This window comes from Chrysemys picta, chromosome 1 (assembly GCF_011386835.1).
Source record: "Chrysemys picta bellii isolate R12L10 chromosome 1, ASM1138683v2, whole genome shotgun sequence".
Taxonomy (NCBI): Eukaryota; Metazoa; Chordata; order Testudines; family Emydidae; genus Chrysemys; species Chrysemys picta.
In genome coordinates this window covers 30748080-30772782 of record NC_088791.1, presented here as the reverse complement: position 1 = coordinate 30772782, position 24703 = coordinate 30748080, and the positions used below count along the sequence as shown (strand labels likewise).

The window sequence follows — 24703 nt, the reverse complement described above, 5'->3', positions numbered from 1 at the left end:
TACAGGAGATATAACTGATAGTTGACAATGAATTTGAATCGCCTCTCACTTGCATCTTGTGGAGTTAATGTAGCTGCAATGTTTTAAGACAGGCGTGAGAAGGAGAATTGGGCCCAATATTTTCATGATATTACACTAATATCTATGCCTGTGAGATGTTCAATTATTTACTAAAATATAGGATTTACCTCCTTCTCTTTGAACTATGTGATACAGATGAACAATGTGCAGGATACATTCCAGATCCTGGTCTTGGTATCCTTTTTCATGCATGTCATCCACTGAGTCTGGATAAATGACTTGATCACGTAGTGTTCCAATGGACATGTAGGGCCTGTAAAACAACAACATGAAACTAGTAATCTACACCAAGTCACTTCTCTGCCCTGCTATTTAGTACATCTTGCTGATGTTCTATGAGCAGGGTATAATGTTTTAAACACTGTTTCTAAAACTGTAATTATCTGTGGATACACTGTGGGTGTATGTTTCTCTAAACTCACTCTGGGGACAATGCACTGTTTACATAAAAACTGATTACAGTGCAGCAACATGCATAACATTAGCATGAAAACAACATGATAGTTAAAGCAGAATAAACATTATTTCATGACCTAGTCTGAATCCATGTTTTTGAAAACAAAAATCAGATACTGCATACTGTTTTGCATATGTTTTATTTTTAGATTTTAAAAGTTTAACTCAACATATATACACCAAAAGGCAATTACAATAAAAACTTAGCACCGGTGAGATTCTGTGCTGCATCTCTTAGAAGTGAAACACAGAATTCACAAGCCAGAGGGAAAGACGAGGGAAGGTGCCACAAAGTCACCTTTTCACCCTCTCTATCCTGAACTGCTTTGGAGGATGGGAGGCAGCAGCCCCAGGCAGAGTCAATGGATTCTTCCTAAAAGTGGGGGGTCCACGAGGCCCTGCCCCCTCTGTGGCCCCACCCCTGCCCCTCTTCTTCTCCCCGAGGCCCAAGAACAGCCCCCGGCTCATGTTCTCTCCCCCCAGGTCACCCACCCAGGGCAGGTGGAGGGTCTGCGGCTCCTCACAGCTGCCCGCGCAACTCTTACCCCAACCCAGTTCAGCCTGGGGTCGGGGCCTCAGTGGCCAAAGAGCTGCAGCCAGGCCATGGTAAGAGCCATCTGGGCAGCTGTGTGGAGTCGCAGACCCTCCATCTGCCCTGGACAGGGGACATGGGGGGCAGGACACGGGCCTGGGGCTGCTCTTGGGTCCCCCAACCCTGGGCAGGTGGAGGGTCCATGGCTCCTCACAGCTGCCCAGGCTGCTCTTACCAGCGCCAGGCTCCAGCTTCTGGCCTGCTGGGGGGTGATGCCTTGGGGGGGGAGGAGGAGGAGCAGGGGGCTGGGCCCGTGGAGAAAAGTAGATGGGCGAGGCCTGTCCACTTTCAAAAGTGGGAAGGCCGTGGCCCCTTGGCCCCCCTAGCCCCAGGCATAACTCAGACAGCTGTGGTACCTGAGCTAGTGCTGACTCTTTGGAGTGGCCTAGGGGCAGGCGCCAGTGCTGCTCAGAATCTCTGCCAGGCTTTGGTCTAGGGTTGCCAACCCTCCCCGACTGGCTGGGAGTTTACGGGAATTGGCATCGATTTCCCGGTGACTACTGAAAGCAATCTGGGAGATTTTAATAGGATATTTTAAGAAAACAAATTGATATAATGAATGCACATAATTCATACAGAAGTTCATTCATTGTTAAAACAGAATGGTGTCATCTCATTGTGTTTTTCTTTCCCTTGGCAGCATAATGACCTAATACGTAATAGAAACCGGTAGTACTATCATAACTGACGCGTAAGTACGCTGATGAAAGTTGCCTGTTTTTTCACTGCATTTCCCAACCGAGTGCTAGAAAATGTATTAGCTATTTAGCTAACAGTTCAAAACAAAAACCCATAAAAATGACGGTGGTGAGGGGTCATTTGAATAGTGGCACAGTGAAAAAGAAAAAGTATTTTTGCTGTTTTAATGACCAATGGTGCAAAAAAAAAATGCATTCAAAAATTGGCTTCACAAAATTGACACAGTTACAGCAGAATGCATTCTGTGTTGGCAGCTTTAAGGTAAAAACATAACATTTAATTATAATTAAAGTATTTGAGTATAAAGGTTTAAAGTTTCAAGCTATTCATTGCTGTTGCTCTGTAGCTAGCTTGATATTGTGAATGGGTTAAACAGTACAATTAATGACATTACATCATGGGGGGAAAAAAATCTCCCAGAATAGCTTCAGTCAGAGTTGGCAGAGTGTGGCCCTACTGCTGATACACCACCACTCCCATTCCCCCCACACCCTTTAAGCTTGGACTTGTAAGGGGGTTCTCAGAGAATAGCCTTACAATCGTCTCTGCAGTGCCTACATTGGGAGACTCCTCCCCTACCTGGATTACTGGCTTTCAGGGCCCTTTTATGCTGCTCCTTCACTTTTATCTGGTGTGAAGGAGCTGGAGCAGGGGTGAGGATCTCACCCCATATCACAGGTGTAGCTATGGCCCACCCAATTAGCACCCAGACCCACTCAAATCTGAGCCTGTGGGAATGCCAAACTTAAGTAAATTTATTAACATGCTTTAAAAAATTTATTTATTTTAACCATGCACCCTGAAGGCAGCAGCTCAGATATTGGAGAAATATGATATTTTAAAAATATGTAACAGACTTTGGCCAATCAAAGACAAAGTTACTGTCATGCAATATTTGGGTGGGATCTTCCTTCTTATACAACAAATTATGTGCAAGCAACATTTCACTGAAAGGTTGTGACCATGTAGTGCAAATCTGTTAGAAGTCCCAACTGTTTCCATATACCAACTTTATTTTAAATGTACACACTGTGAGGAAACTTAAGTTCTAACATAAATGATTTGCTGAGATTTCACTGCTTATCCACTATAAGTAGGGGCCCACCCAAATTTCCATTTCTAACTATAACACTGCCACACATGTACAAATGCAACCATCAGATTTGTGTTTTGTATGTAATTTTTACAATAACATTTGAAGACTAAAGGAAAATTACATAACATATTGAAGGGACACAAGTATTTTCTTATGACTTGTTTATTTTTGATTCCTCACTGAGATAGTTTTAAAACACCCATTCTGGTTTTGGAGCTGATTAAGGAAAGTACTTATGCATGTGCCTAAGTTTAAGCACAAGGGCAGTGGGACTACTCATGTACTTAAAGTTAGTCATGTGCTTAAGTATCTTCCTGAATCAGGGCCTTAATTATTTATTACAGGCATCTATACAAGTCCTATCACTGTAGAATTAGGCTGCACCAATTGTTGCTTAGGAATGAGGCAAAACACAATTCCCATTTAGAGGAAGTTGCTTCTCTCATTTTCTGTATGGCAAATATTGATTTTTCCCCCCACTATAGTGATTTATGAAGAATAAGCTGGTATAGAACCTACTACCCCTTGCTACTTCCTCTCATAAGCACAGCGATGATAACAGTGCTGTTGGCACAGTGCAAAGAACAGAGTTTGTTAGTTAACTACAATTCCCCAAACAGCTGGGCTCCAAATCATATTATACCTACTCAGGTGGCTTAGGCCCAGTCCTGCATCCACTGGGCCAGATCCTCCAGTGCAGCCAAGCTGTGCTCAGCGCACACTGGGGTAGGTTAGTAAATGTAATTTTGAGCCACCCTGCTTCTAGCCTAAAGGCTGCTCTTTGCTTAGCTGCCCGTCTCAAGGACTGCAGCAGTCAGGGATGGCTGGTGACAGGTCCATGCAGGCCAGGCCTCTTTGCTGGGGGACCAGGATAGGTGGCATCAGTTCTGTTCTGGGGAATCCTCAGCAGACTGCATCCACTGGCTTTGTGCCACTGGAGGATTGCAAAGCCCAAGATCTGACCCTTTGACTTCAATGGTACTCAGATTAAACCTTTATTATTCTGTCTATAATGAGTTTCTTCAGTCGGTTGCCTTAGTACTGAGGGAAGGCTCATCTGCCTCTAGTTCTGGAACAAACCTGGGCTCCATTCAAAAAAATGTACTACCTTACTACAGACACTGGTACATATTAGATTGATATTCATTGGGCCAGAGAGTCCTAGCAAATGCACTTGTAGAGGGCTGATATCCCCCTTCCTGCTATCACCATCTTCTGCTCTCTGGGATGCTGTTGATGCACCCTGTGGGTGATCTATGAGATATTTGGGGGCGCAGGCAGGGCCTGCACAGAATCTAGTCAGCTGCAAAACACTGTTCCCTGCGTTTTGTGTAGAAATCCAGGAGGAAATTGTTATAGCTGGGAGCTATATTAACTCCCTCTGGGTCCTCCTTAGCTGCTGCTGCTAATCATCTGCCAAAATCAGTACAGCTCCTGTTAGAGCTGTGGTGCCAGGGGCAAGAGGACCCAAAGGAGAAGTGAGGTGGGGCCATCAGTAGAGAGCTCCACGTAAACATCTCTTGTCTCTGTGGATTGCTGTTACTGTTAGTTTTACAGTGCCCAGAGGTGTGGGCAACCCCTTCTCTGCAGACTCCAGGATCTTTGGGGCTGGCAAGTCTCACCCAGGCAAACTCCATGGCCCCCATGGCCCCACTCTTTTGAGGGGAAAGTTTACAGAAAGCTGTGAAGTTATTCTTGAAAAGTGTTTGTCTTCATGGCCTCCTCCCATGGGAGTCCTTTCAGGAGGGAGTGGTCTAACCCACTGATATTATGACACCGATCAGACCCCACTGCAGGATAAAGGGAAGGAATTTCATGACACTAACAGTTATGGACTTACAGGACTAAGGCCCTATATAGTTTTACATGTATTAGTGGCATTGGCCTAGGCCTCAATTGCACTTTCTGTAACAGTGCTGGAAATGGTGTTGTCCTGTTTACACGAGCACAGTGGTTCCCAAACTCTGTGGTGCAACCCCAAATGGGGTCATGCCATCAGCAGATGGGGTCATGGCCATCCCTCATGTGTGGAGGAAGCCAGTTTGCTCGGAACAGCATGACCTTGTGTAATGCCAACAGACCCTGGCCATCGAACCTGGGACCTCGGAGCTTGGTGCATGAGCCTCTACCACAAGAGCTAAAAGGCTGTAGAGCAGACTCATTCTTCTCTCTAAGTGGTCTCAGTGCCACTAGCTGGGACAGAACACCACACCCAGAAGGTGTGTGGGTTACACTTGCATGTATGGTGTGTGTGAGTTCTCAGTGCGTGGAGGACATCACTTAAAAACGGCAACCTCCACACAGCGTGATCTCACGTGCACCATAGGTACAAGGTCATGCTGTGAGGACAACACCACATTGTAGAGCAAAATGGCATCCCCCATGTGGCATGACCTCACACACACCATAGGTACGAGGTCACATTACTCTTCAAAATGGCATCCTCTGTGCTGTCTGGGGTCACGGGAGGAAATAATTCATTAAAATGGAGTTGTGCCGACAAAAAGTTTTGGAATTGCTGTACTAGCATTTAGTGAAAGTTAAACTGTTTTCAGCACCAGCTTTTTGGAGTGGGGGAGGCAGGGAATATGAATTGCTGAAAACCACTTAGTCATTTTCCTACAAAACCATTGATGGTATTTTCATCCAGGGCTTTGGAGGGGAGCCCGAAGCTGGAGCGCGGAGCAGTAGGTTTGTGCCCGGAGCTGGAGTGGAGCAATTGAAAAATTTGATTGCTCCAAATCCCTGTTTTCATCCTCTGGATAGATGGCTTAAACTGCCTCATAGGTTTCCACCACAACTTCAACAAGCACCATCCATCCATTAAACTCTCTCTGGAACACTCCCACGCTAGCATCAACTTCCTGGACACAATAATCAGCTTCAACAATGAAACCATACACACAACTATACACAACTATACACTACGCTCTCAAATGAGCTCACACAGGAAAATGATAAAAGACAAAACCACCACATCACCTGTGGGTGAACACTTTTCACAAAGCAATCACTCTGTCTGACCTATCAGGTCTCATCCTCAAAAGGAAGCCTGCACAACAGCACTTTCAAAAGCCGAGTCCGGGAGCTTAAATTCATTACTCTGCTAGACACCAAAAATCGTGAACTGAACAGAGACACTGGATTTATGGCTTATTACAATTGGTTACCCACTAACCAGAGGTGAAAGTAAGTCAGTATGGTGTACCGGTAAGAAAGTGGCTGCCGGTATGGGCTAGTACACAGCCGACTTTAAGCATCGTACCAGCAGGGCTGCTGACGGGGAGGGGGAGGCAAAAGAGGCATCTGCCCTGGGGCCCGGTGATGTAAAGGGCCTGGGGCTCCAGCCGCTGCCATGGTAGTGGTGGCTGGCAGCCCCAGGGCTCTGGCAGCGATTTATAGGGCCCGGGGGCTGCCGGCCAGCAGCAGCGGCCGGAGACCTGGGCCCTTTAAATCGCCACCGGAGCCCCGGATGGCGCCGGCTGGACAGCACTGAAGAGCTGGCTGGGGGAGTCTGGCCCCAGCCCCAGCCCTTCCACACGAGGCCCCGCCTCTTCCAGGGCCCCAGAGCCGTCCCGTCCCCCCCCACCTTGCCCAAGACCCCAGCCACCCTGCATACCAGTAAGTCCTTTAAGTTACTTTCACCCCTGCCACGAATCCCCTCTTTTTGTCCTATAACTGCAGAGATGTTAACAGGTCACTCTAGCTTGAATAGTCCCTTATAATATATGCTAACTACTTACGCTCAATATTCTGTTCCAATTTGCATTTTCCTGTGAAGCTGGGAGTTCCTTTCTCAGACCTGAAGAAGAACTCTGTGTGACTCAAAAGCTTGTCTCTCTCACCAACAGAAGTTGGTCCAATAAAAGATATTACCTCACCCCTCAACTCTCTAATATCCTGGGACCAACACAGCTACAACTACATTGCATTCAATGAAAGAGGTAGTTAACTATATGCATTTACTTAGCTATTTACGTAACAAATTAATTTAAAACACTATATACATTTCCTAAGTAATATTGTGTTACATTTGTATTGCACCTTCCATCTCACCATCCCAAAGCAGTTCCTGGAATTATTTTACCCACTCCTGAAATGCAACCATCTCTGGGGTTGAACACATCAACAGTATCAGGGCACAGCAACAGAACCCTACAATTTAGATCAAGAAGTGAACAAGAAAACTGTAATTAATTGAAAGTGCAGGGAGGATTTAGGTAGGTAGAATGTAATTACCCAAACTATAATTTGGCTAGGACACTGGGGATAATATTCTTTTAATCTTGCAAATAATGCCAAGGGATCTTTAATGACCACAAGCTCTCAGGGCCTCAGTTTCAACTCACACCTGAATGACTGCATTTCACACCAGGACACTGTGATCTCAAAACATCTATGGTCTAAGTTTTACACTATGCATGAGGGTGATGAAATCTTAGAGAGGGGACAGGATGAGGAAGAACAAAAGATGCAGGAACACGATTTCATGGTTACTCAGTTTAGACACATCTTTTTAAAAAAAAAATACTGCTTGCATTACTGTTATGCACAGCTCAAAAAGACACTGTTTGTAATGGCTACTGATTTCTCCAATCACAGGGTTAGCATATAGCTGATGTGTTACCAAAGGAGGAGTAATGCTGGTCCACAAGGTATGACAGGATAGAAAGGCTGTAGTCCAGTCCAACTGTACTAGCATTTTCTAAGTCACTGTCTTGAAATGTGGAGGGTCTTGTTAGCATAGACGTTGTCAGGGTAGCAGGTGAGGAAAATCCATGTTTGGATGCCTGGAAATTCCTATTCCAAACCAGCATTTAAAAATACTTCCTGAATGTATTCAGGTTTTTTTTTGTTTTACATGGAAATTCAAAACAGTTTAAGGTAGGATGTGCTTATAGAATGGATTAAGTATTCTGAACAACCCCAATCTTACCATAGAAAATTATTGTAACTGATTACATTTTGATCATTTCTGAGATAGGACTGTGAACCATTCAGATTAATTAAAAACAGCATGCAGTAATTAATGCACTTAAAGTATATTTTAATTAAGTGGCTTGTACTGGAGTGTGACAGAGCTCAATCCAAATGAAAAGCTAGAGCACACAGGAGACCAGATTTCAGAAGTGATCAACACTACTTTACTTCTAAAGGGGTAGGGCAGGGAGAGACTATACTGGGATGCTGGGATCTTGATAACCAAAGAATTACGGGTGGGATTTTTCAATAGAGCTCAGTGTTGGCTTAGATCCACTCCCTAGTGAAATCTATTATAAAACTCCCACTGATTTCACTGGGAGGCCCAGACCCACAAAGGTACTTAGGCACCTAAACCCCAGACTCAGATGCCTAAATCTCAGATTTAAATCTCTGAGATTTACACATCTAAGCCCCAGTTTTGGCTCCACTGCAATCCATAAAACTCTTGTTGAGCCCTGTAGGTGCCTAAACTCACACAGTGAGTAAATTTTCCACAGTAAAAGTTCCCTCAGTGCCTATGCTCCTGCCTCTGGGCATGAGCACTGCTGCATCCCTCTAGGCATCTGGGTGCCTCTCTCCTGCCTGTGCCCCAGAGTGAGCCACAAACTGGGGGAAGACAGGTGTTCATCCACCTAAATCACACGCAGGGCCCAATCTGGTGGGCCTCCTCAGTGGCAGCCTACCAGATCAGATCCATTCAAAAACAGGCTGGAAGACGTGGTGGTGCTGCCGTCCACCTTAGAACTTTATCCCAGGGATTTGAGCACTCGTCAGGAATGTGGAAGACCCAGGTTCAATTCCCCCCTGATTCCCAGAGGGGGAGAAAGTATTTGAATAGGGGTCTCCCACCTCTCAGGAAGGTGCTCTCACCACCGAGATAGTCTGACACAGGATTCCCTCAATCCCTCCTGTTGACGGTGTTCTTCTGTGGATAAATAATGAAACAGTAATTGGAGGAGGGGGACTGGCCCCTAGGTCTCCCACCTCCCAGGTGGGTGCTCTAACCACTGGACTACAGAGTCATTTTCTCTCTGTCTCTCTGGTCCGAAGACTCTGTAAGGGTCCAGTCCCCCCTGCTCCATTCGCTCTTTTATTATTTATCCACAGTGGAACGGCTTCATCGGGAGAGATTAAAAGAGCTCCACATCAGAATTTCACATGGCTCACTGGTTACAGCACACTTTCCCCTCCGGGAGGGGGGAGAATTGAACCTGGGTCTCTCATATTCCAGGTGAATACTCTAACCACTGGGCTAAAACTTTTAAGGTGCGCATCACCTCCTCCTCCAGCTGTTTTGTGGTTGCCACTTGTAAATCACTAAGCAGAGAGGGGAAGGGTTTAGCACACACCTCTGACATCAAAATATCTCCCATTGGCTAGCTTAGGCAGCTCCCCTCCTAGAATGCTGTCTTTTGAGGATTGCATTCTAAGGTGCCTATCTCTCCCCATTCATTGTACAGGGAGCCTAGGTGCCTAAATCAGGCTTTGTGGGACACAGTGTTGTTCCTGTGATTTTATAGGTGCCTAAAGTTAGGCATTGTAGCGCTAAGCATTACAGCATCTAAATCCTGTGAATCTGGGCCTGAGCACATTAGAAAATCCCAGCCTACAGCTATAAAGTAAAGTGATGTCGGTTCCTATTCAACTCTCTGCTGGGACTAATAAGGTGAACAAAGAACAATCACAGCAGCATAACACAACTAAGAGCTTTTATAAAGTTATAGAGTCTTGAAAGAACATTAGTTATGTTCCACTGCAGACACCAATCCTAGCATAGAAAAAGATGGCACTATTTAAAAAGAAAGTAAGATAGCGGAAATGAAGATTAGTTAAGTGGAGTGTTACTTAGAGAGCAGTAGCCTTGGTTCATAATATATTTGATTCTACTGTATCTAGTTGAAGGATTTTTTAAGGGCCAGGAAAGTTTCTACAACCCTTCTGAAGTTATAAATAATTGATCTGTGCTTAAAATAGCCTACACTAAACTTTCCTCTCCACATGTACAAAAGCTATCCAAGAACATCTTCTAAATATTTCAGGTAGCTCAATTACCAAAGCTTAATGTAATTAGCTTACACCCACTAACAGGGTACGAAGTATAGAGCACAAAAGATATTTTCACTCTTCTATCAAAGGCAGAAAAATCACAATGACAATTCTGTGACTCTCTCTATAGAAAGTGCAAGCACATCTCTGGTAGAAAAGAACCTGGGAAGAAATAATAACTAGGATTGTTAACTACATGCCTTAATTAAGTATTACTGACTCGCTGCTACCAATTAGGGGTTCTCAAACTTCATTGCACCATGACCCCCTTCTGACAACAACAATTATTACATGACACCAGGAGGGGGAACTGAAGCCTGAGCCCATCCAAGTCCTGCCGCCCCAGATGGAGGGGCCAAAGATAAAGCCAAGGGCATCAGCTCCAGGCAGAGGGTGTAACCTGAGCCCCTCTGCCCAGGGCTGAAACCCTCAGACTTCGGCTTCGTCCCTGGGCAATGGGGCTCAGGTTTCGGTTTCGGCCCTGGGCCCTAGCAAGTTCCTGGCAACACCATTAAAACGGGGTCATGACCCACAGTTTTAGATACATGCTTTAACTACCAATTCACCATCACCAAGATCACTTACATTAAAACTAGAGCTCATGAAATAGCATAAAGAACTTTTTGTGAACAATTCACCAAAACTATTTTTCCATTTAGCCTGTTCATACCTCTCTATGTAAATATATACCACAAAAAGCACCAAGGTCAACCTCTAGGTTCTTTAATCTAAAAGACACCACATCCATACAAAATAAAGACAAGAAATGCAGCCTTGAATTACCCCAGCTTTCAATGACACGTCACATTAATCAAGCAGAAAAATGAAAAAATATTCCACTTCTCCTAAGCAAGCAGTCTTTCCATGCCTCTCCTCTCTCCCTAACAGTCCAGGAAAATAGATGTGCCTAGTTGTAGACCATGAAAGTCAACAAATATAAGGGGTACAGAGGAGCAAATTTCAAAGTTAAGGACCCTTCATGGATCAGTGTATTGTGAGCCATCCCCTCCCATTTTAAACAGCAGTGCTTCAACTCAAGGGCCTCTGCTGATCACTATGTGACACAGTCACTCTGATTTACACAGGTCCCAGATCATCCATCTGTGTTTGTACAGCACAGAGCACAATGGGGTCCTGGTCCTTGACGAGGGCTCCTCGGTGGTATGATAATACAAATAATAAATAATCATAACAAGTAATCAGTTTAGACGCATCTTCATTCTGTTTTTAAATACCAATCGCATTACTCTTATGTACATTTCAGAAAGTGTATTAATGGCATGGAAAACTGCAGTCTAAATTTCAGTCTTAAAGTTTGGCAAAATTATAAGCAAATGAAATCAGGCTCTTACCATGGGAAGTGTTGGGGAACCTAAATAATAGGCAGTACTACCAACCCCACTATAATAATTTTAATACTTAGCCACTATGTTCATTGGTCATGAAAACTGTGTAAGTGAGCCAGCAACAGTTCCCTCTAAAGAAAACATTTCTACCACCAAATACCCTTTAATACAACAGAGACCTTGAAAAGTGAAATCTACAGAAAATCAAAGAATCATAAATTGAAATACATTGTTTGGTGTCAAGAAATCTCACAGAGTTGCCTACTCTTCCTGTTCATGTTCGACTGTGTCCTTTGGAATTTCCAGTGTTTCCTAGATTGTGTTATGGTGTCAAATTGCTACTTATCACACTACATGCACAAGACACCACAGTATGCTATTTTATATTCCTGAATAATTCAAATATGATATTTAAAACATATTTCTGAAATACTAAATAGTCCCTATTGTATTCTTCTATCAATTCAACATTTACAGTATTTTGAAATCAACTAAAAGGGTTAGGTTGGAACGAATAACTCAAATTGAACACTGGAATTAGATTTCTCCATAGAAGCTACGCCATCAAAACAATGACTACCAATTAATTTGTCTAGAATACAAAGCTGTCCCCAATATAGATAGATAAAATCCACAACTTAACTTAATGCACTTTCTCTTGCCACCAATAGCAAGTTTTAAAGGGGTTCTCTCAGGGAAACAAACACCATGCACAGTTTAACTTTAAGCAAATGGTTACCTGCTTTTCTGAATCAGGTCCATAAATATCAGCCAGGTACTTCCATTCTTACAGTGTATGAAATTATAAAACATTTGTCAAGTTTGGTCTGACGATGTTACTTTAAATTGTTTCTCCTACGTATTTTTCAGATCAAAATGTTCAAGGCCTTGTTTTTCCATATTTTTAAGCCAGGTTCAGTATTAAGAGGTCTCAGTCTTTTACAGATGCAAGTGAGGGTATGAGAACACTACCAAGCCACTGGTGCTGAACATCATGGTTTGTTGATCACAATCCTTTAGGGAGGAGCAAGTTGAGGAAGTGAGCACAGTGGCAAGAGCAAGGTCCCCAGGTGCATCACAAGACACAGGGCAGCTGGTTATGAGAGATACTGATGGAAACACTTCTGTGACCATAGCTGGGTTTCATGACAGCTTCTGGTACTGCTGTCTCCTAAATTCAGCTCTTCTGTACCATTGGGGAAAGTATCTTGAAATAATGTAAACGGATTAGATGAATATTGGTGAACTCATCCCTGTGCAGAGTGCCAGCACATGGTCAATGCACCTTTTAAGACTCACATAAGCCTCAAAATAGGAAGGATGCATATGCTTTGTCATATCCTTTTGCAAAGGAGTGAATGTTACCCATTAGCTGCATGTACAACATTGTATTTAATAAGCCGTGTGTCATGACACCACCTTGTTTCTGCCCCATGTGTGCGTGTGTCTGTCTGTCTGTCACTCAGTGAGTGAATGCATTTGCCTTGGTGTTCTAAAAATCAGGGTTCAAATTCTGCTGTGGGTCACAAACATGGGGAACTTGGTTTATGCACAAATTTAAGTGATTGTATGGCTTGTTAAAGGCGCCAAATTGATAAGCCTGGAGAATGAAACCCTCCATTTATCTAAATAACAGATATAGACAGTAATAATACAAGCTTCCCAACCAATATGCCTCAACTCTGTCCTGAAGAGACTACCTTTATAAGCAAGACAGTAATTAGATCGTTATGCCAGAGTAATTCTTGGTCTCTCTGCTAAGACAAACTTGCCAATAAATATGCCAATTTGTGCCAAGAAAGGAACTGGTTTCCATGAAGAAGACAAGGGGGTCCACTAGGAAGTGCATGGAGGTGATGACCTGCCAACTGAACTAGCTTTTATCCACTGCTGACCTGGGCAGGATCTGAACCAGAGGCAAAGTTCTCTGTAATTGGAGCATACAGGGGACACAGCAATACACTATTGATATTTGCAAAACAAAATAATATAATAGAGAGTTAGCAATCCCCTAAGCCATCCACTCCCGAGCAGTAATATACGTTACCAGAAAAAAAAAAAACGCGTATACCATTTTATATCCATGTCAGTCCCAGGATATTAGAAAGACAAGGTGAGTGAGGTAATACCTTTTATTGGACCACTTCTGTTGGTGAGAGAGACAAGCTTTCAAGCTTACACAAAATGCTTCAGCTCATCCCTCTCACCAACAGAAGTTGGTCCAATAAAAGACATTACCTCGCCCACTCTGTCTCTCTAAAATAAGGTTTGGTGATTCTCTCCTTGAAGATTTGTTCTCATCATACAATACAGAAGGATTACTTGTTTCAGCTCACGAGAGTATCCAAGGTATGAAGCAGGGTTAACTTAATTGCAGGTAAGGATCAATAAGCTCATATTCTGCATGTCTATAAGCAATCCTCTAAACCCATTACTCACATGAAAATTATCAACATAAAACTAGACATTTTCCCTCATTTGACTGAATCTCGTCTTACTCCAATTCATATCTCCCCAACAAGGGGACCTTTGATTTATGCAAAGAACTTTAAAATATAAACCCCAGTGTAGCATACTGAGTGCGGTTTACAATCTGGGATTTCCATAGCTCTTTGCCTACACAAAATAAAGTGCTTGTAAGCCCTACACTAATTAGTAGACTCAGTGTCTGGGTGGTAGTCAAGGCACTTTGGACGGCTTGAGAGGAAATAACAGCTAATCCAGAAAGCCAATTTTCACTTCTGGAAATGAGCCCAGATAAACCTTACTCATTTTGCAAGTCGCCTGCTGATCATTCCTGTGTTCAGAAACCATGTGCAAATTAAAATCCTTTGAAGTTCACAGTTCTAAGTGAATCCTTGATAGGACTGGGCAGATCTTCCACTGACTCAGACAGGCAAAGGCCTTAACTAACACATATGATAAAAACAAGGCCTCTTCTGATCTAGACAGGATAAGATGGACCTTCCTTTCATGAGGATGGGGTAGAGCCAAGCATCTCAACATCGAAGGTGTCCTCTATTAATTCAGATGAAGTGTTACCTGGCCTGAATTGTGTCATTAGAGAACTCCTCAGAATCATGTTTAAGAAATATTGTGAAGGCTGTGTCCTAGTTGATGGACATAGCAACAGGCCTGATGAACAAAATGGCTTATTTTTTACAGGTCAGCAGAAGCCCTGTCTGACCGTAGTGCATTTGCTTCAGAAACATTTTTTTTTCAAAGCATCATTCAAATAAACTAATAGCCAATTATCTAAACTAAACCTAGTTTGAAAAGGCATACGTCGCTCAAAGGCTGGTTCAATAACATTTAACAGCAAGCCCACCATTAGTTTCAAATCAGACTACTTCCTCCCAGGCCTTAGAAATCCACCTATTCCTTTTTCAATATACATTAATGATGGCTGCTCAAATAAGGATGCTAGTTTATATCAGCTAACCAATTACATTGCTTTGGTTTTCACACCTCTATGATGAGTGATAACGTTTAAGGACAAATATTCTTATAGGGAGTACAATGAATATGATGAAAATCAGTCTGACAAACAATGTCACTGATGAAAACTATGTGCAAAGGAGTTAGTTTTGTGTATAAAGTGACCTGAAATAATGGTGAAAAGTTAGGAAATAAAATAGGTGGTGGCACATCGCTATTCACAAGTAGATGGGATAATAGAAGATGTTAACATGGTGCTGGAATTCAGAAGAGAACGCTACATGGAATAGTCGCAGCCAACAAACCAGTTAACTTTCTCTGCCCCCAAAATGAGTCACAGATTTACCAGAAGATGTCAAGATTAGGTGACAGATACTTTAGAATATTAAACACTAGAGAGTCAGATGCACTTTACAATTGTTTGCAAGAACTACAGTATATAAAAAATGGACCTGAAACAAGACAGTCTGTGCATCCGAAGAAGTGGGTTGTAGCCCACGAAAGCTTATGCTCTAAGAAATTTGTTAGTCTCTAAGGTGCCACAAGTACTCCTGTTCTTTTTGTGTCAACATGATAATACATGCTATAAAAAACTGACAGTTTACATGTCCACTAATGAAAAGAGCAAAACAAGATTTGACTTATCTAAAATAAAGTAGATAACCCACAGTTACCCACTTTACAACTTTGTCTTCTTAAAGTTGTTACCTCATCATGACATTTTGTAACATTCTGATGCATTGTCACACAAAGAAAAGCAGATAATCCAATATCTGACAATATACAGTCCATCCTCACTATGATGATTGTTTCTATAATTAAGAATTGCCTGTAAAATAACCATATTTTACACTTACTGACTACCTGTATACGCAAGGTAACACTGGGGCTTGAATTATAATCCCATGCTTTTAACTTTCTGAAAAAGTTATCTTTTAAGACTGAAATTTTCCTTGCTTAGTCTCATCCCAGAGGTGAAGTTTGGAGCTATTTGAGGAAAATCACTTCAGACATCTGGGTTACTGAAGAGTTTAGGACAGAAGAAAGAGTATCTCGGTAGTTTATGCAATTTTATTTAGTAGCCAAGGAGAATTTTAGAACACAGAAGGAGAAACACCAGGGAACAAAGCCTTGTAATGGAAATCAAGATAACACAGCAGAAACAGAAAAGTTGGAAGAAAGGACATAAGTTTCAAGAGGACTCTAGCACATTTTGCCCATTCTGTTCCATACTCTCCTGAGCTACATAAGATAACAGCAAAATATAGCTATGTAAACCTGAGCAGGTGAAAGACAAGTAAGGTGGGCAATACTATCAGTGAATCTTTGGTTGTTTCCATTTTAAAGATTTACAAGCCTGGTGTTGAAGGAAAAGGCTTAACATTAGAACACAGATCAAATTTCTGATTATCACTATCTTGCTAGAGAGGTACTGGAGGAAGGGAGAATTATGGAAGTGGACTCTGATGCTGACAGATATGAAAGTGGTCATGTAAGGTTTCTGTATAATACCAGAAGACTGTGCACAGTGAAAGAGGGGATATATATAGTAATGAAGAACCATATTCCTCATACAAAAAAGGCCTGATTTACACTGGAAACTATGCTGGATAGGAGATGTGGCAGCATGGGATGTGAAAATCTGAGCCTAACTGATTAAGAATATGGTTCAGAGAGATGGTTTGTGTAGTGGTCCCTTGCTCTTGAGTGGGGAGGGAGGCCACTCCATCTCACTACAGGCAGACTGCAAGTCACGTTTTGTAGGGGAAACTCTGGCCCTCTGCACAGGGCTAGGGTTGCCAACTTTCTAACCACACAAAACCGAACACCCCTGCCCCGCACTTCTCTGAGGCCCCGCCTATACCCTGCCCCTTCTCTGATGCCCCTCACCCACTCCATTCCCCCTCCCTCCATTGCTCACTCTTCCCCAGCCTCACTCACTTTCACTGGGCTGGGAGCAGGGAGTTGGGGTGCAGGGGGTATGGGCTCTGGGCTGGGGACAAGGGATTTGGGGCGCAGGAGGGGGCTTCGGACTGGGCCAGGGATTTGGGAAGTGGGGGGATGCAGGGTCCCGGCAGCGCTTACTGTAGCTCTGAGGAAGCGGCCACCAGGTCCCTGCGGCCTCTAGGCGGAGGCACGGCCAGGTGGCTCTGCATGGTGCATGCTGCCTTCACGCCCGCAGGCACCACCCCTGCAACTCTCATTGATCGCAGTTCCCGGCCAATGGGAGCTGCAGAGCTGTACTTGGGGCAGGGGCAGCGTGCGGAGCCTCCCAGTCCCTGTCCGCCCCAGTGCCTAGGAGCCGCAGGGACCTGACGGCCGCTTCCAGGAGCAGCATGGAGCCAGGGCAGGTAGGGAGCCTGCCTTAGTCCTGGGCCCCCACTCCGCCACCGACGTGACATTTAATGGCCTGGGTCATTAAGGTCCCTTTTCGACAGGGCGTTCCAGTCGAAAATTGGACGCCTGGCAACCCTAGATGGGGCAGAGCCACAGTCTATAGCCCAGCACCTTCTGGCTGGGGCCAACAGTAATTAACAGTCTATAAGGGAGCTCTGGCCCTTGTGGGCCAGTGCACAAACAGTCTAGGCTCTGGCCTGCAGTCAGGGCACAGCAGCAAAGGAATCTATGAGCCCAGACCATTAGGGCACCAAACAGTCAGATGTCCTTACTCTAGCAGGCCGACAAACGCAGGCCTCTGGGCCTAAAGGTGGGGAGGCTGCTACCCCAGGGGTTGGAAGTCAGGGGTGGGAGGGACCCAGGCCCACCCGACTCCACCAGGTCCCAGCCCAGGGCCCTAACAATGGCGGGGTGTTCCACCACTGAGGTCAACAGGGAATCCAGCTGCAACACGCTAACTCACACTCCAGCAGCTGAACTGGACCAGAGTCTGGTTCCCCTGGGCAGTTTGGGTGTAGGGCTCTGTAGTCCAAGGTCCTCTGTCTTATCAGGGTACTCAGCCACCAGCAGTTCCCACAGCTCTTCAGGGCATTTGTCTGACGGTAGTCCTGGCAGCTCCTCGGGGTACTCATCTGTTTCCTCAGACTGCAGGGCACAGCTCCACTTGGGGCCTATTCCAGGATCCGGTTGAGATCCCAGCTCTCTGGAAAAGACGTTTGCTCCCTCTGGTGCTCCAGCCCCAACTGAGCTCCAGGGAACTCCTTTTATACTTCCTGTCCCACCCTGGAACCTCTGGTGAGGGAGGTGGGGTGGATTTAGCTCCACCCACTGGGGGGAGTGTAGTGGTCCTTCACTCTTCAGCTCAAAGGGAGGTCACTCTGCCTCATTACAATCTGTAAGAAAGCTTAAGGAGCTAATGCTGGATGTTTTAGGAATGTGCTATACTAGGAAGATTGTGAAAAACTGAAATAGGTCTGACTGATCAACATGAACTGAATGATAAATTGCCCAAAAACAATGAGAGCCTGTTACTATAAGCAGAGCATGGTAAATAATGAACATCAGTAGCTCTAAGAACGTTTATGCTGCCATGAAGATCTACAGGCCGGAAATGTTCTAATGAATGACCCTGTGGCATTGTCAAGGTAACCCACTGGGATGTCAGTCTGGGATTCTGCTGGGGATTATACTGAAAGAGAGAGAAAAGAAGTCAGAGACAAGATGGTCTGAAGGAAGCAGTGTTTCCTTACAGCTGAAGAGGTTTGGAGATTGTTTGGAGGCTTTGGATAGAAAGTGAGGAGAAGAAGAGTGAGCACTAGCTTCATCAAAATAGGAATGGAGTTCTAGAGTTCATTAGTTCAACAAAGAGCCAGAGCCAGAATATTCTCCCAAGACCAGGAGAGAACTAGGGGAGGGCAGACTGGGCAAGTCAGGTTACCCAGAGGCACAGTGGGTGTGCCTACAAAGCTTGCGCCAGCGAACCTCCCAGCCCGGGACAACAGCCTCAGGCTCATATTAAAAGTAGCTGTGCAGATGTTGTGGCTTGGGCTGGAGCTCAGGCTCTGAAGCCTAGGGATGGGGGTAGGCTTCAGAGCCCAATCTCCTGCCTGAGTCGCAATTTCAAAGAGCTGGCTACACAGCTATATTTAAAAAGCTAACATGAGCCCTGCAAGTGCAAGTCTGTCAACCTAGGCTAAGAGGCTTGCTGCCACGTGTTGTGTAGACACGCCCAATTGCTTTAGTATGGAAGGAGTGAGATTGTTTCAAGGACGAGTTCCATTTTCATATATGTAGAGTTAGTTCTTATGTTCTCCTGTGCAAGCTTTTTTGTTTTTTTAGTTTTTAAAAGTGTTTCTGGATTTTTTTAAACAAGATTTTCTGTGTCCCTTAAATTTTAAATGCATTCATCTTTTGCTTCACTCTACCCTCTTGACCATTTACATTCAATTAAAAGGGAATGTAAAAGGAATAAATAGACTAACTTTGATCCACCCTTGAAAACAAGACACAGTTAGGCCTAGAGTGACCCTGGCCTTATCAGAGGAAAAAGAGGAAGTGAAAGGAGCCTTTCCTTCACTTCCCCATTATACACCTACTGAAGCACTAGAACAGTTGCAGACCCTGTGCTTCATGGAGCACATGAACTGCTCTCTCTATGGGCCCATGCGGGTGAAGACTGTCCCATTAGCATTACTGAGAATTTTTGCTCGACTAAGGACTAAGTGCTGCAAGATTTAGCCCTACGTATGGAAAAAAAAAATAATGGAAATCTCATAGTGATCTGGTAGACAGAGAACCTGGAAAAGAGATGTTGACAACAGGCCTAATTAATATTAATCAATCTAGGAGATAGAAAACAGGGAGTCCCAGGTGATGCACTGTTTTCAAATCTAGAAATCTCTAAGTAAAGCTACTGAGAAGTGTTTCACCAGCAGCAGAAATTTGGTAATATAAAAGGAGATAAATCGACCTTTTTACAATGTGTACTTATGTGTTCAGCTTTGAATTCAACCAAGCCAGCTGACTGTCCATGGATTTTTGGGACTGGATATTACATACAAAATCAGCGATGAAACAGTAATCATTCCATTCAGCCCCTTTACTTTGGAGTTTTTGTGGTGGTTCATCTTTTGCCTGCCTAATATCAGCAGAGATTCTTTTTTTATTTCTTACTCAACAGTCTTTGATGCACAGCTGATGATCTCACCTGTGAGAGCACTAACTATATTGGTCTGTGCAAAACAAAAAAAAGCTGACAGAGAACCACATTGAGCTCTAAGTAAGCAAGTATGGCTCCCATTGGTTTCAATGGGAATTGTGCCCATTTATTGAGTACTCAATAGGACCCTGTGATGGGATATGCAAACCCCACATTGGGCTGGAAGGTGTTCAAGGACAGTACTGGGCCCAGGTAGCCCCCAACCCTCCAGCCCTCAGAGCCTGTTCCAACTGGAAAAGGGGTTGAAAAGGGAGCAACCCAGCCCAGAAGTAGGAGGTTGGGGAGGGGACAGATCTGCCCTGAAGGCTCCTGACAAAGGTGTCAGAGAAGCATCCCTGAGGGACTGTATGCTGAGCCTGGTTGGGGCTGATGGTTTGGTGGCTTCTACTTTTTCTGTTCACCTTATATTGGACTGGAAGCTGGGGGAGAACAGCAAATGGTAGGAAGTAACCCAGGGAGGGTAACATGGAGAGCACTTTCAGGGGCCAGACACTGTTGACCCTTGGAATCTGGTGGAGTGGACAGACCCAGGCTCCCCTACCACTGCCCAACTCACTGCATCTCTGGTTAAAAGAGGACTGGGACTGCAAGACCTGTCCACTGACAGGGAGCACTAAGTGTGCTAACAACTAGGCAACCTAACCCACCAAGGACTATTGGAGATACAAAAGAGATTCCAAGTATACTTTTGTGCTTCTTTAACATATTGTATTTTATGGGAGGGCTATAATCTAATAAGCCACCCCATGTTTCATCCACCAAACTCACTGCTCCACCAACATAGAGCTGCTTGAGGGCATTCTGCTATACAACAAATTTTTCTTCTGTGAGCAAATGAAAATGGTGATCTAAATAAGCGAACCATGGTCATGCAGACCCTCTCCTTAAATCATCTCAGATTGATAGTCATGTGCCTGACTCAAAGGAGTTTTATGGAAAACCTGACATCCAGTCCCCTCTCCAACAGATCCTCTTCAGGAAATCAGGCAGGTGGACAGAGTGTTATCAAGTCTGCAATTTTTCAATTATTTAAACAAACAAACAAACAAATAAAAATGTCACCCTGACCATGCAGCAAATTGTAACAGGCTAATAAGTAAACTGGCTAGATTTCCCAAGACAAGTAACGATTTGCTTCAATTGCAGCACAATTTACAATCTGCTGGGATTATTCTCTGTCTCTTTTAGTCAGGAACAAGCTAAATATTTAAAACACTATATACAATTCATATAGGAATACAAATACATACTACAAAAAAGGAAGGTTCAACAGCCTTAAAATAACCCCAGCAAAGACTATTAAATTATCCACCCTTAGCTATAGTCAGAGTCCCCTGAATATTTGCCTAGCACCCCACCTAGGAAGTAACACCATTCTACTGGCCATGTTCATTCCAGGGCTCCCAGAAGAGTAAAGTCAATCCTGTCAGTTTCATATGGACGCTGCTTTGAGATCTTGAAAAGATTTGATCATAAATGTGGTAAAATAACTTGAGTGAGAGGAGAGGGGGAATTTTCACCCACCAATCTTCAAAAGTTTCAATCCCACAGTCCTTTTTACAAATACAAGCTACTTGCTGGCTGAGGACCAAGCTTCTCAGTTTTAAGGAATTTATATCCCAGAGAGCTGGACGTTCCCTTTCCTCAAAAAGAGGACTTTAAATCCTTCAACCCAGTAAGACAGAGAAGCTTTCTATTCAGATTTTAGAAGGGTCCTAAACTCCATCTTTCACTTTCATCCCGTTCTGAAGTAGAAGACCATAATGGGGCCACCTGAACTAAGATGGAACTTAGTCAACAGAGAGCTCTGAAATGGACCTGCTAGCCAGGAAAGACAACAGTCTCATTGATGTGAAAATTCCCTCCTTCTGGGGCAAGGCACACTCCAGCACACTCCCATAAGGATACTAAGGGCAGCCTTACTTTGGCATATCCTAACTTTTGAGTGCTTGACCTTATTATTGTATATAGACTATAATTTGAGCTACTTGTGTGTTAAGCTTGAGAATCTATTTTGTAGTGTAGACTATTTTTCATAAACAACCCATTCTTCTATAATTACTACTACAGTCAACCCGGTCCTGGTTCTCATGATTTTTGAAGATGGGAGAACGGGCAACAGTGCCTAAAGACCCCCTTTTGTCCTACAACTACTCATACGCTGAAGGAACAGTCTTATTTTGCAACAGTCATGGACTCTATTGCCCTTGTTTTTACTGAACTCGGTTTGTTATAGAGTTTTGTTATGTTTTGTGACCAGGCTCTTTCATCAGTTCATTTATTTGTAACTATATAGAAAAAGATAATTGTAGAGTCACCAGCACATTAAAACACTGTGCTTTATGCCTAATACCAACATACCTAGTGAAGCACATTAGACTATGCAGTATCTTTCTATATTACGTTACATTTTTTGCTTAAACTTAACCATCATAAAATGTTTATGCAAAGATATCTCAAAAGTAGAGATTTTTGATATGCTACTTGGAGATTATAAATGAGGAAGGGCGAGAAGAGCTAGTAGTAAGATGATGATGAGACATATAAGCCCCTTTTTGTCATATTCTAATTCTAGCAAAAGCTTATGTATATGTTTATATGGCAGAGTTCAAAAAGCTCCTAGCAAAGAAATCTATTACTTTGGAAGTAGTGACAGATGTTAACAGTGCAGAGGCAAAGGCATTAACACTAAAAAAAATACCTCTTTAAAAGCAAGGAACATACTAATGTTCACCTTTCACCTCCGTGTCACAGTTACAATCAAGTGCTATGCAAGTAGTGACTGAAAGTGATAGTATCTGATGGCTACCCTGAAATGAACTGATGGTTTCAACTTACTTCCAAGAGGACATCTATGCACATCACAAAACCATAACCCCAACTGGTACCTCTGTTTGCTATCTCAGCAAGGAGGGCAAGAATTCAATGGCTAAGGAGAGTGAATTACTCTCTCCCCTTTAGAGGTGACCCCGTCAGGTCACAGCTAAGGATCACTTGCAGAGCAGTTTGGGGGAAGCCTTCTCCAAAGACACAAAAAGAGACGTTGAACACAGAAGTGGCTCCTCCAAGTGGAGTTCAGCCTCACTAGTGTCTAAATCTCTAGCAGTCAGAGGGAAGTTTAAGATGTAACCCTTCCTGACCCTTCTAAATGTTTCAGGTGGAGCCAGGAAGGAAATGGGGAGGGTGGCTTTTTCTTTAAAACTTGTTTTCCCATTGCCTAAAAAAGTCCCCTAGGGTTCCAAGTGCCACTTCCGTCATCACTTCAGATCTCTGGTTCAAGGGGAGCTGGAGGATTGTAATCACGGGACCTTTGTTACCAACCAGGCTTCTTTTCCAAAATGGCCTATTTTCTTATTGCAGCTCTGCCTGGCTCCTGACAGAACTGCATTCACACTGGAGGATAATTATCCTTTGCTATTTCTATTAAATAAGCTGATTCTCGAGTTGGCTTTTAAAATCTTAAATAGAACATAAGACTTGCCATGCTTATTCAGAGCAATGGCTTACCTAGTCTAATACTGTGTTTCCCACAGTGGCCAGAACCAGATGCTCTGGGTAAAGATGCAAGAAACCCCTGAAGCGAGCAATTATAAAATAAACTCCCCATAAGGAAAAATTTTCCTAGCCACCTCAGTAACAGATTGAGTAACATGCCCTGAAGCATGACAGTTTATATCCCTTCTAAACTTCTTTTTTTTTTAATCCTTATTATTGTAACTGTGGGTGCTCATTATCCATTTTTTTTAATCCTGCTAAACTCTTGGTCCTTAATAATATCTTGTGGCAGGGAGTCCCACAGGCTAATGTTGTCATGTAAAAAGTATCCTTTTATCAATTTTAAATTTGCTGCCTTTCAGTTTCACTGAATGTCTTCTGTTACCCTTTCTCATAACAACAAGAACAAGAAGTGCCTGGTTTACCTTCTTTATACTGCTCATCATTTAAACCTTTCTTTCCAGGTGAGTGTACACCATTGATTTCTATAGTGATGTAACAGCTCCCCAGAAGTTCTGAGAAGTTCTTCTTGGGATTGTTCAACTCTTCACTGCCTTCTACTCAGTACTGAGCTTTAATGACACTATCTAGTGGCAATATACTCCTTTGCGTTATTTACACGCAGGCTTTTTATGTTGTTTTGAAGGCTCTGTTTGTCTGCAGAGAAAAAATCTATCCATCACTTAACAGCTTCCATCCTACTTTATCACTGCTATTTTCTAAGCAGAAACATTGTGAACATTTACTTTTACCCAAGTGAAGAGGGTGAACTACAAAAGGCAAGCAAAGATTTTCAGTGCTTGATTTAGCTTTTGCAAAAACATGCAAGTTAGAACTCTAAAGAGAAATATTGGAATATATTGGATTGGATTGTGTTCTGGGAGGCCTACAGATTACAAAGGAAACATTCAAAACATCATACTTTCCTTGGCAAAAGGAACACAGATTTAAAAGTGAAAATGTAAAAGTAATGCTGGATTTGGTTTTGGTTTAGTATTGCAAAATTTAGGGGTTTTAAATTGTAATTCAAGTTTGGGGAAAAACAATGTTCCCCATTTGTGATACTTTATTTCACATTTATTTTAAAAACAAGCTCTATTTGGCCTATTTCAAGTTTTGCTTGATGGAAAAGGAAACTATGTTCCAAAGCCTAAACTTTCCCCCAGTGTTCTTCAGTCATCCAGCCCTCTCTGGCTGTATGTGGGCTCATCCCCATCACACGCTGGTGACTGGCAATGGTAGCTCTCCCCGTACAACTGAATGTGGCGGCAATTCTTCTGCACTTTCCAGTAATAAGAGGTGACGGTTACCATCTTCTAACCTTACTTTAGATGCCTGGGGTTCAGAAAGTGGAC

General features: G+C 43.4%; 1 protein-coding gene across 2 annotated transcripts in view; it reads right to left on the bottom strand.

Annotated features, from left to right (window-relative positions):
• Positions 1-24703, bottom strand: part of ABCD2 (ATP binding cassette subfamily D member 2) — a 64755-nt gene that overhangs the window by 16847 nt on the left and 23205 nt on the right. For both annotated transcript variants that reach the window (XM_005286829.5, XM_065554266.1), the window contains one exon: positions 189-334. In XM_005286829.5, the coding sequence (XP_005286886.1) occupies positions 189-334 (146 nt within the window). The remainder of the gene's footprint in view (positions 1-188; positions 335-24703) is intronic.